General features: G+C 38.4%; 1 protein-coding gene across 1 annotated transcript in view; it reads right to left on the bottom strand.

Moving 5' to 3' along the window:
• Positions 1 to 7,186: 7,186 nt before the first annotated feature.
• MORC3 (MORC family CW-type zinc finger 3) overlaps positions 7,187 to 12,461 on the bottom strand; it is a 43,522-nt gene continuing 38,247 nt past the window's right edge. Inside the window, exon 17 of the mRNA XM_030880861.3 lies at positions 7,187 to 10,347. Within this exon, the coding sequence (XP_030736721.2) occupies positions 10,194 to 10,347 (154 nt within the window). The 3' untranslated portion in view covers positions 7,187 to 10,193. The remainder of the gene's footprint in view (positions 10,348 to 12,461) is intronic.

Raw genomic sequence — 12,461 nt, forward strand, 5'->3', positions numbered from 1 at the left:
GCAGTTTCAATTCTCCTTCTAAATTAACTGGAATCCTGGTTGCATACATTACTCTGGGAGCTTCCCTGAGATGAGATTGGCCCGGATAAATGGACAATCTCCTTGTGCTAACAGGTTTCTGGGCCTTCAAGGCCAAGGGGCTTTGTAAAATGAGTGCTACCCTGTGCAACCTTGCAGAAGACAGCTTGCCAGCCTCCCCTAGGTGACTCTCCCACTCTTCACATTTCCCCTCCTCTCTCTCTCTGGATATCTTGGCCCTGAATTCAACCAGGTCTCTTCCTCCTTTTGCAAACAAAAACTGAGATTTTGGTTTTTTTATATATTTTTAAGATATATATTGGCTCTAGATCATTTTGGAGAATTCAAAACTATGTGATTGTTCAGTACCTGGATTGCTTACAGTATACCTCAATTAGCAGATGTGGTTACAGACACTTTTTAAGAACAGAATTTAACATTTTAAGGTGAGGTTGTAAATCAGAAGGCAGAAATAGATGCAGCAGGCCTTTTGAAATGGGATAATTTTCCAAATGTGACTTTTTATCTGTGAGTTTCCCAGAAGGCCAGGAAAAAAATCCCTTGTGATGCATAGCCTTAATTGATCAAAGGAACATACAGGTTCATCTGAGGAGCCAATTCTTCCTGGCTTTTTAAAACAATTTTCTTTTGGCATTTTTAGGGAAAAGAATTGACATGGATTCTTATATAAATGCTGGTTGATACTTGTAGCCGGTTTCATGAAAGGTATAGAAATTGTCTACAGATGGATGTCTCATGTTGACAAAAATGATAGGAGGCTCCTTAAGCCTGTTTCCTACAGAAAGCTAGGATAATGTAATCCAGATATGTAGTTTTTAGATGTTCTCTCTTGAGTCATGGCTAGGATTTCGAGAACTTGGACTGGGAATGACTAATATGTACTGTAGATAATCCGATTGTTTGAAAAGCGCACATAAGAGAAAAAAAAAACAAAAAGGAAAATCCCACTCCTATGTATGTACCAAAAAGAAATAAAAGCAAGGATGCAATTAGATATTTATACAGCAGTGTTCATAGCAGCATTAATAGCAAAAAGTGGAACCAACCTAAATGTCCATGGACGGATGAATGGATAAACGAAATATGGTACATACATACAATGGAATATCATTCAGCCTTAAAAAGGAATGAAACTGATACATGCAACAAGATGGATGAACCTTAAAAACGTTATGCAAAGTGAAATAAGCCAGACACAAAAGAACAAATATGGGGACTTCCCTGGTGGCGCAGTGGTTAAGAATCCGCCTGCCAATGCAGGGGACATGGGTTCGAGCCCTGGTCTGGAAAGATCCCACATGCCGCGGAGGAACTAGTCCCGTGCGCCACAACTACTAACCCTGCGCTCTAGAGCCTGCGAGCAACAACTACTGAAGCCCGCGTGCCTAGAGCCTATGCTCCACAACAAAAGAAGCCACCACAGTGAGTAGTCCCCGCTCGCTGCAACTAGAGAAAGCCCACGCGCAGCAACAAAGAACCAACACAGCCAAAAATACATAGATTAAAAATAAAAAGAACAAATATGTTATGATTCCACTTCTATGAGGTACCTAGAATAAGGAAATTCATAGAGACAGAAAGTAGAGGCCACCGGGGGGCAGGTGGGAATGAGAAGTTATTGTTTAGTGGATACAGAACTTATTTGAGATGATGAAAAAGTTCTGGAAATGGATAGTGGTGATAGTTGCCCAACAATGTGAATGTACTTAATGCCACTGAATCATACACTTAAAAATGGTAAAATGATAAATTTTATGTAATGTATATATTTCCACAATAAAAAAATTAATGAGTTAATATTTACAACACACACACACACAAATATTACCGGAGGGATAAGTTAATGAGGATACAGACAAGACAAGGTTGACCGTGAGTTGGAAATTGTTGGAAGCAGAGTGATGGGTACACATGAGCTCATTGTAATAGTTCCTCTATTTTTTTAAAAAAATTTTATTGGAGTATAGTTGGTTTACAATGTTATGTTAGTTTCAGGTGTACAGCAAAGTGAATCAGTTATAGATATATCCACTTTTTTAGATTTTTCTCCCATATAGGCCATTACAGAATATTGAACAGAGTTCCCTGTGCTATACAGTAGGTCCTTATTAGTTGTTGTTTTTTTATTAATTTATTTATTATTTTTGGCGGTGTTGGGTCTTTGTTTCTGAGCGAGGGCTTTCTCTAGTTGTGGCAAGCGGGGGCCACTCTTCATCGCGGTGCACAGGCCTCTCATTATTGCGGCCTCTCTTGTGGCGGAGCACAGGCTCCAGACGCGCAGGCTCAGTAGTTGTGGCTCACAGGCCTAGTTGCTCCATGGCATGTGGGATCTTCCCAGACCAGGGCTTGAACCCATGTCCCCTGCATTGGCAGGCAGATTCTTAACCACTGTGCCACCAGGGAAGCCCAGTTATCTATTTTATATATAGTAGTGTGTATATGTCACTCCCAATCTCCCAATTTATCCCTCCCGCCCACCACTTTACCCCCGGTAACCATGTTTGTTTTCTGCATTTGTATCTCTATTTCTGTTTTGTGCAGAAGTTCATTTGTACCCTTTTGTAGATTCCACATATAAGCAATATCATATATGTCTCTCTCTGACTTACTTCACTCAGTATGACAATCTCTAGGTCCATCCATGTTGCTGCAAATGGCATTATTTCGTTCTTTTTTATGGCTGAGTAATATTCCACAGTATATATGTACCACATCTTCTTTATCCATTCCTCTGTCGATGGACATTTAGGTTGCTTCCATGTCCTGGCTATTGTTAATAGTGCTGCAATGAACAGTTTCTCTACTTTTGTATGCAATTGAAAATTCTCGTTATAGAGGGAATTCCCTGGCTGTCCAGTGGTTAGGACTCCAAGCTTCCACTGCTGGGGGTCCAGGTTCAACCCCCGGTCGGTAAACTAAGATCCCGCAAGCCACCTGGCATGGCCAAAAAATTTTTTAAAAAAAGAAATTTTTAAAAAAATCCCCGAGGGCTTCCCTGGTGGCGCAGTGGTTGAGAGTCCACCTGCCAATGCAGGGGACAAGGGTTCATGCCCCAGTCTGGGAAGGTCCCGCGTGCCACGGAGCGGCTGGGCCCGTGAGCCGTGGCCACTGGGTCTGTGCATCTGGAGCCTGTGCTCTGCGACGGGAGAGGCCGCAGCAGTGAGAGGCTCACGTACCTCAAAAAAAAAAAAAAAAAAAATTCCCTTTACAGCGCTTAAAATATCTGATACTGAAAAAAATCAATTTAAATTAAATAAATTAGTGGGAAATTAGTGGGAAATGAGAAACTACTGGTTAAAGTGATGATGGTGAATATGGTGTATAATACTATTATCATATACTTTATATAACATAATTATATGTAAGTATTATAATATGTAATGATTTTTATTATTGTCCTAGACCCCTGTAATTCTCTGCCCAGGAAAAGAGGTAACAGGTATAGTTAGTTATGTCAGACTGCGTCACTTCTCTGGCTGTCAGCTGGTTAGACAACTCACACTGTAAAGTCACACAGCAAGTTGAGAAGAGCGCTTTCTAGCGTCTAGAAAACGTCATGCAGACAGCATGAACACCACAGTTTGAGATACTCCACCAAGGGAATCACAAAGACATGGGACAACTGCCTATCCAGAAAAAAAAAAATGAAAAGCCCACATCAAATTACTTCCAGTCAGCCCTGCTTCAGATCACGGTACAAACTTTCAAAACACAGGCCACACAGTTCAAAACACAGGCCAGTTTTCAACAGCATTTAACATGAATGAGGAAGACTGATGACTCATGTACTTTGTGAATATAAAGCACCGTTACACTTTGCTATGAAGATACAGCTGAATTCTGGGTAATATTTACATAATTGAAGATACTCATAACCTAAATATTAGCCAAGCTGGGGTAAAAAGTTCCTTTGAGTCTATTCTATATATCGTTACCATAATGAGTCCTGACTGCTTTGCAAGAAATTAATACTGAACCTTGAGGTTAAACTTGTTTTACATGTTTGAAATAGGTAATTGTATTTACTCAGCCCATTCTTATTAGAATGCCTGTGTAGGAAATTTACTTGTGATTCACACTCCAGTTTTGTAATGGTTAATTCGTTCTCTATGACCACACTCACCTAAAAACTTCACCTGCATTTGAATGGCTTGAATTTACCAAGACTTGTCTTCAAGGGTCTTGACTTTCTCCCTAGAGGCCAGTATATGTAAATTAACTTCATGACCACAAAATTAATGCTAAAAAAGCAATGCATATGTATTTTCCTCTATGCCAAGTGGATGGATATTAATGGCATTCTTTTTGTGAGCTGTGACCAATGTCCCAAAGACAAATACAGGGACTTCCCTGGTGGCGCACTGGTTAGGAATCCGCCTGCCAATGCAGGGGACACGGGTTTGAGCCCTGGTCTGGGAAGATCCCACATGCCGCGGAGCAACTAAGCTCGTGCGCCACAACTACTGAGCCTGTGTTCTAGAGCCCGCGAGCCTCAACTACTGAGCCTGTGAGCCACAACTACTGAAGCCTGCATGCCTAGAGACCATGCTCTGCAACTGGAGAAGCCACCGCAATGAGAAACCCATGCACGGCAACCAAGAGTAGCCCCTGCTCACCACGACTAGAGAAAGACCGTGTGCAGCAACGAAGACCCAATGCAGCCAAAAATAAATAAATAAAAATAAAAAAATAAAAATGCAGATGAAGTGCATAACCTAGAAATATCTAAAAATTTAAGAAAAAGTTGGGGGGAGGGTTAAATTAGGTGATTGGCATCAATATATACACACTGCTATATATAAAATGGATAACCAACAAGGACCTACTGTATAGCACAGAGAGCTATAGTTATATTTTGTAATAACCTATAAGTGAAAAGAATCTGAAAAATATATATATATATAAAAAACTGAATCACTGTGCTGTACACCTGAAACATGACATTGTAAATCATTTATACTTCAAAATAAATATATAATAAAATGCACGATTTCATGTAATAAACAAACATAAGAAAAATTTAGGTATATCATGAATGCACAGAATATATGTAGATACTAGTCTCTCCTTACATTAGGTATAAGGGGGGTGATATTTAATATAAAATTAATGTAAGTTTCCTGTTCTATAACTTTGCTTTCAAAGAATTACATTACCACACAGTACGCTTCTCTCGTAACTGGAGAAACTGCATATCATCACAGGTAAGAGGTTTTTTAAAATATGTAACGTTTCCAATACTGTATTAAGAATATAACTGTAGGGACTTCCCTGGTGGTCCAGTGGTAAAGAATCCGCCTTGCAATGTAGGGGACATGGGTTCGATCCCTGGTCAGGGAACTAAGATCCCACATGCCACGGGGCAACTAAGCCTGCATGCCACAACTACTGAGCTCACGCGCCTCAACTACAGCCTGCATGCTGCAAACTACAGAGCCCATGTGCCACAACTACAGAAGAGAAAACCCACACACCACAGCTAGAGAGAAGCCCGCATGCTGCAACGAAAGATCCCACAGGCCTCAATGAAGATCCCACATGCTGCAACTAAGACCCAACGCAGCCAAAAATAAATTAAATAATAATCTATGAAAAAAAAAACTATTGAAAAAAGAATATAACTGTAATACTGTATGCCATAAAAATTTTATAACGAGCTTCCCTGGTGGCACAGTGTTTAAGAATCCGCCTGCCAACGCAGGGGACACGAGTTTGAGCCCTGGTCTGGGAAGATCCCACATGTCATGGAGCAACTAAGCCCACATGCCACAACTACTGAGCCTGTGCACTAGAGCCCGCGAGCCACAACTTCTGAAGACCGCACGCCTGGAGCTGGTGCTCCGCAACAAGAGAAGCCACTTCAGAGAAGCCTGCACACCGCAACGAAGAGCAGCCCCTGCTCGCCGCAACTAGAGAAAGCCTGCGTGCAGCAACGAAGAACCAACACAGCCAAAAAAAAAAATTTATAACGGGCTTCCCTGGTGGCGCAGTGGTTAATAATCCGCCTGCCAATGCAGGAAGCATGCGTTTGAGTCCTGGTCCGGGAAGAACCCACATGCCGCAGAGCAACTAAGCCCGTGCGCCACAACTACTGAGCCTGCACTCTAGAGTCTGAGTCACAACTACTGAGCCCGTGTGCCACAGCTACTGAAACCCATGTGCCTAGAGCCTGTGCTCCGCAACAAGAGAAGCCACCGCAATGAGAAGTCTGCACAGCACAATCAAGATTAACTCCTCCTCGCCACAACCAGGGAAAGCCCACACGCAGCAAAGAAGACCCAATGCAGCCAAAAATAAATAAATTTTTAAAAATTTTATAACGATTAGTATATAGGCTAGGCAACCGTGAAGCAATTGTATTGATTACACCAGGCTACCAAAAAGCAATCATATTCCTTGCTGATTCTTACCAGTGCATGAATCATTATACCTGTAAATAAACGAATTTTTCATATCACCTTTTCATTTTCAATGGGTACACGTAACATCTAGTGTTGTCTATCATTTAAGATAATACAGATGTACATACTGAGATGGTCCATCTCGTAAACAGATGACGAATTTGGCAGTACAGTACTGTATTTTCCTTATGATTCTCTAACAATTTTTCTCTAGCTTACTTCATTCTAGGAATACAGTAAATGATACCTGTAACACAGACAAAACATGTTAATTGACTGTTCATTGTTGTAAGGCTTCCGGTCAACAGTTATTAGCAACTTTGGGGGAGTCAAAAGTTATACGTGGATTTTTGACTAAATGGGGGTCAGAGCCCACAAGCCCCAAGTTGTTCAAGGGGCAGCCTCATATAAAAAGACATGAATCCAGTGGGTCTCTCACTCCATTCCAATGAGTCTATGTGACACTGTGCAAAGTAAGACTGAACCAACTTCTGAAAGCTAAGAGTTGTCTGGGTAGTGTTTGTGGCCACATTAATAGGCATTTAGCTTCTTTAAAGCAATAAACCAAAGAACCCAACAGAAAAGAATAGGCAGAGAATATGACAGGGTACTCAGAAAAAGGAATTAAAATGGCCAATAAAACATATGAAAACATGTTCAACCTGAGACAAAGAAATGCAAGCTGCTACTTTCCCACATATCAGCAAGTTTGATGGAGATAGGAAAAAACACACTCATACATCTATTTTTCATAGGAGTATAAATACTCGCAACCATTTTTGGATGGCGACGTTTATTAAGATTAACACGGCATACACTTTGACCTACCAGTATTCACTACAAGGTATTTACATTCTGGATATACTTTAAAAAGTATGTGTGCTGTGTATTTTCACAGCAGCAGCTTTTGTAGTAATATCAAAAGACGAGAAATAAATGAGGGCTGGGAGCATATTCATGTCATAAAATGCTACTAAAGCTGTTCAAAAGAGTAATATGGAAATGTTACCAATTATATGGTGTGATACCTGTGTAGATTTGATACAAATATATAATCAAATACAAAGATATAAAACTTAATATAAACTGAATGCATATATATATATGAATGTGTGTATGTAGGCAGCTAATACTTTCTGGAAGGACATAAGAAAACACTTTTCATTTTATATCATTCTGTTGTATTTACATTTCTAACTTGGGCATCAACTCTGCTTCCCTCTCCCTGTCCTTGCTTACCCCAGTGAGAAAGTGGTCATGCAGTTCCTGAGTTTGTTTCAGGAACCACTTGAGTTCAATACTTTCAAACATTCATCACTGGAGGGTATAGATCAACAGCTCTCAGCTCTGACGGTGCACTGGGAGGCCTTAAAGAAAAGAAGCCTGACAGTTTGGTCCAACCCCCAAAACTCTTAATTAGTACAGGGTGCATCCTCACACTGGGATTCCTAAGAACCGCCCAAGTGATTCTAAAATGCAGTCAGTGAGTGGTAAGAACCATCAGTACATGTCACTTTAATTATTCCTCCATGACAAATAACGACCTAATGGGCTGTATGACAGCAGGAATCAAGTGTCTGAGACCATGGGCAGAGTCACCAGCACCTCCTGCCCACATTAGGAATTTGAGGCCCAAATAAAGGCCACATCCATATGCCACGCCTCTCCTGCTGTGTGAAAATTAGCTTTCACTGATTTTGTGGTCTTAGCTGAGGTCCTGTTTGTAGGGACTGTGGACTATTCTGGTTTACGTCCTCACACTGCTTTTAAGTTTTAAATAATTAGTTTAAGCCACACTATCCTCCCCCACACTAGCCTTTGAACAAATTTAACTTGACAAAAAAAGACAGGTATCGCTACCTCAATAGATGACATGAAAGCCCATGTACATTCTTCTGTTAAATTTGCTAGCCACAAAGTCATATCTTGGCAATGTTTTCTTAAAGAGTGAATATTAGCTAAGTAATTCCAAAGAATCGATTTAGCAAGCAAGTTTCTCTAAATCTATGATTAACTTTGCCATTAAGCCAGTTAACAGCCATATAAAATATGTATTTTTGCAAGAATATAGCTGACCAAAAGGAAGGGAAAAATAGCAAATTCCAGAAATAAGTGCTACATAAATACTCACAGACTTAGACATGCTATACACAGCTGCTACCATTTAGGCAAGGTTTCTTTAGATGACTTACACAGTCTCTTTTTGAGTGGAAAATGCACGCACACACTCTCAAGGTGAGCCCAGTCTTAGAGCCTTAATGGAAGTAAATATAACTTCTAAATTTTTAGAAATTATATCTTCTAAATGTAACTTCTAATAAATACAGTAAAATGAGCTCAACTTGAGGGTCTTAACAGACACAATCTTACTTTTCAAAATATAACCTGAATACAGAACTCCTTAAAAGTAGTATCTGAAGTGTGAGCCATCATATATATTTTTATTTTATTACAAGATATTTTAAAATTTGAGCAGATACAACTGTGACAGAAAACCAGCTTCATACCAAAAATACACTTTCAATTACTTTATCAAGCAAATAAAAATTTATTTGCTTTTTCTAGAAGTTAATGTACAGTAAAAATTTAATATTGTACATGACAAACATGTAATTAAGCATACAAAAGGAACATGTATTCAATGCTCAGAAACAAAAGTAAAAATAAATAGCAATGATAAAACTTTGAAAAAAATAATGCACATTTTAGTTGTGGAAAATATGATTCTTAATTATATACAGTTATACTTAATAGAAAGCCATCTCTTTATAATTGCACAAAACACAGGACCAGTAAAGCATAATTTTTATGGCATGTAATACTATAATCCTAGGTTGTTTGTTGCTTAACTCCAGGATATAAAACACTTAGGTTTGTAATATAATAAAAGGTATGCAGTACTGTTGGAGAAAGATTGTCTTCCTCAACTCATATTAACCTGTAGTACTCCTACAAAAGGCTGTACAGGAAATTTCACAAAAAGAAATAGTAAACAATCACTGTGCCCACTCCATGCGGACTAAGCAGCCAAAAATGGGCTTCCAAGTAAATGTGGTGGGGCATTTAATATTTTTATATTTTTATACTAAAAATCATTATTTTTTTCTGTAAAAACACTTTGTGTTTAATAACCATGATCGGCAATCTCAGCACACACAAAAAAATCCTGGCAAAATGGATGGAGTTTCTGCTTACTTTATTTTCATGAATAAAATATTTCAGGAGATAAGAATTTATAGAAAAGAAACATTAATGCTCAATTACTTACAACTTATCGGGAGGATTATTCCATTTTTAAAAACCCTGTTTTAAACTTCTCTGTAAGAAAATCAAAGGTAACATTTCCATTTGTATTATGGCACAGCCCTCAAGTCAGAGAAAAATACACTTTGGGGAACCAGAAAAGACTGCACAAAGGTTAGGGGAATCCTGAAAACCTCTTGGTGAAAAACACTTGAGTCCTCTAGGGTAATAAAAAAATATGTGTGACTTAATTATAAATATTTACATTTCAAAGCAGAATCATGAGTTAGCTATGTAGCTGCTCAATACCAATGATTCACAGGCATTTCAAAAGGTGTGATAGTGTGTCCACAATATTTGTGTCCACACTTGAATGCATAGAATACAGAAAAGATTATGGTTCTTCAGTCTGTTACGTATCATATCTATAACAAAGTTGCTTAAATTTTGAAAGCTATACAACCAGAAAGACGGAGCAAATATTTTTTAGTATCTCACATAAAATACACTTTAAGTACTACTGATTTCACTCATTTGCTCGACAACTTGTCCTAAGATCTCATCAACTACATCGACATCATAATTCACTTGCTGAAGATCGAGATCAGGTACAATCATGGCCAGGAGCTGTCCTACGTTAACTCGAAGAGATCGAAGTTTGAGGCTGCAAATACAAACATTACACCTATTAGACGAATATTACAACAATACAGTTTAATATTCAGGTAGGCCTTATAATTTAAGGGAAACATTAAAATGGAATCTCTGTAGAATGATATACAAACTAAATGAAAAGCAAAACTTCCTCAAGAGAACTAGATTTAACAATTCATTTAACTTAATAATTCATAATTTAATAACTAAGTATAATATTTATCTGTTGGTATGTAGAGTATTTCAAAACACTAGCAGCTCTGTTTGGTTCCAACTATTACAATTTTAATTCGAGACTGGAGAAAAGATGAACTGGTAAAATACATAAATTACAAGATGTTATTTACAATTGAAAATCTTGTTATCACCTGGAAAACAATAATGATACACTAGTGAGAACACTGGTCTAAGAATAAGAATGTGTCACTTTGAAGTTCAGCTTCCTTTTGAGCAAAGTGAATTGAATTGTTCCCTATAACATGTTCTATGAGATATCCATAGTAGTATAAAAGGAAAAAGAAATGGTCCTGTGGTCAAATAAGCTTATACAACTTTGGGTTAAATAATGGTAAAAAGACTTTTTAAAATGCAGGATTTCTGGGACTTCCCTGGTGGCGCAGTGGACAGGACTCTGCACTCCCAATGCAGGGCACCTGGGTTCAAACCCTGGTCAGGGAACTAGATCCCACATGCATGCCGCAACTGGGAGTTCGCATGCCACTACTAAGGAGCCGGTGAGCTGCAACTGAGGAGCCCTGCAGCAGCAACTAAGGAGCCCACCTGCTGCAACAAAGACCCGGTGCAACCAAATAAATAAATATTAAAAAAAAAAAGCCTTTAAAAAAATAAAATGCAGGATTTCTCTGAACCTATCACATGCTAAAGTTCACTAACTATCCGTTTTACTATGCATTTATTATAAACACTGAGAAACCCTGGATTAAATGATCATTATCATTCCTTCCGTTTTCTATACTGTATCTATCTGAATATCCACATTCTAGACTTCAAACTTCTACAACTACACAGCAAGCAGCCTTTGCGGCAAAGATTGAGACGCCTAGGTCAAGAGAATATTACAGTTGTTTTTGTTCTGCCCCCTCCCAAAATATAAGAAGTCTACATTTAGTTTAGATACTGATCTTTCTAGGGTGGAAATCTCTGAAGGAGCGAGCTGCTCATCCTTGGGTTGACAACGCATAAAAATGTGATTTTAAATATGTTTTTTGTGAGCTTATGTTAAGATTCCATTGGACCTTTGATAAAATTTTACATCATGCCCATACCAGCTGTTTTTTGTCCAAGCTTTCCCACTCATCTTCAATCAGAGGCCCATTTCTATACAAAAAATAGAAAAAGACCAGTATGACCCTACAACCATCTTTGACCTATCCTATCCTTTAAAGTCTTTTGACTGTCCTGGCTAATTCCTCCTCTCTACAGGACACATCACAAATCCCTATTTTAGTACACAGAACAGGACTGAGAGAAACATTGTGAGCTCCATATGCAATTTTAAATATTCAAATAGCCACATTAAAAAGTAAGATGAAATAAATTTTAGTTACATATAAAATATTATTTCATCATATAACCAAAATATTGAGGCATTTTATTTATTTATTTTTTCATACCAGGGCATCAAAATCCAGCATGTATTTTATACTTAAAGCACATCTCAATTCAGACTAGCTAGATTTCAACTGTCAGTGGCCAAATGTGCCTATACTGTCTTGGAAAGCACAGGTCTAAAAGATCATCAGTTACTCAAAGTTTAGTGTGCAAGTGAGTCGTCTGGGAGATTGTTTAAAAGTTTCCAATTTAATCAACTGCACTGTGCTCCAAGGATCTGCATTTTTACAAGCACCACAGAGGCTTGTGGTTCCCATTTTCAGAAACACCAGTTGGGGTTATTTTTTCTGACCCCTTGCCCCCCCATGCTTATATGTACTGATCTATTCATTCTATTTCCATGAATAGATTTAACGAAATCCTTTAAAACCTTAAGCTAAAAAATTAAGTCATAATATAATTAATGTCAAGTAAGGATGGTAAATTATTTCTCAACAATAGTACATTTTAGGTATCAAGTTTTATCATACTAGCAAGAAGAGTTGCACTATT

Source organism: Globicephala melas, chromosome 4 (assembly GCF_963455315.2).
Source record: "Globicephala melas chromosome 4, mGloMel1.2, whole genome shotgun sequence".
NCBI lineage: Eukaryota > Metazoa > Chordata > Mammalia > Artiodactyla > Delphinidae > Globicephala > Globicephala melas.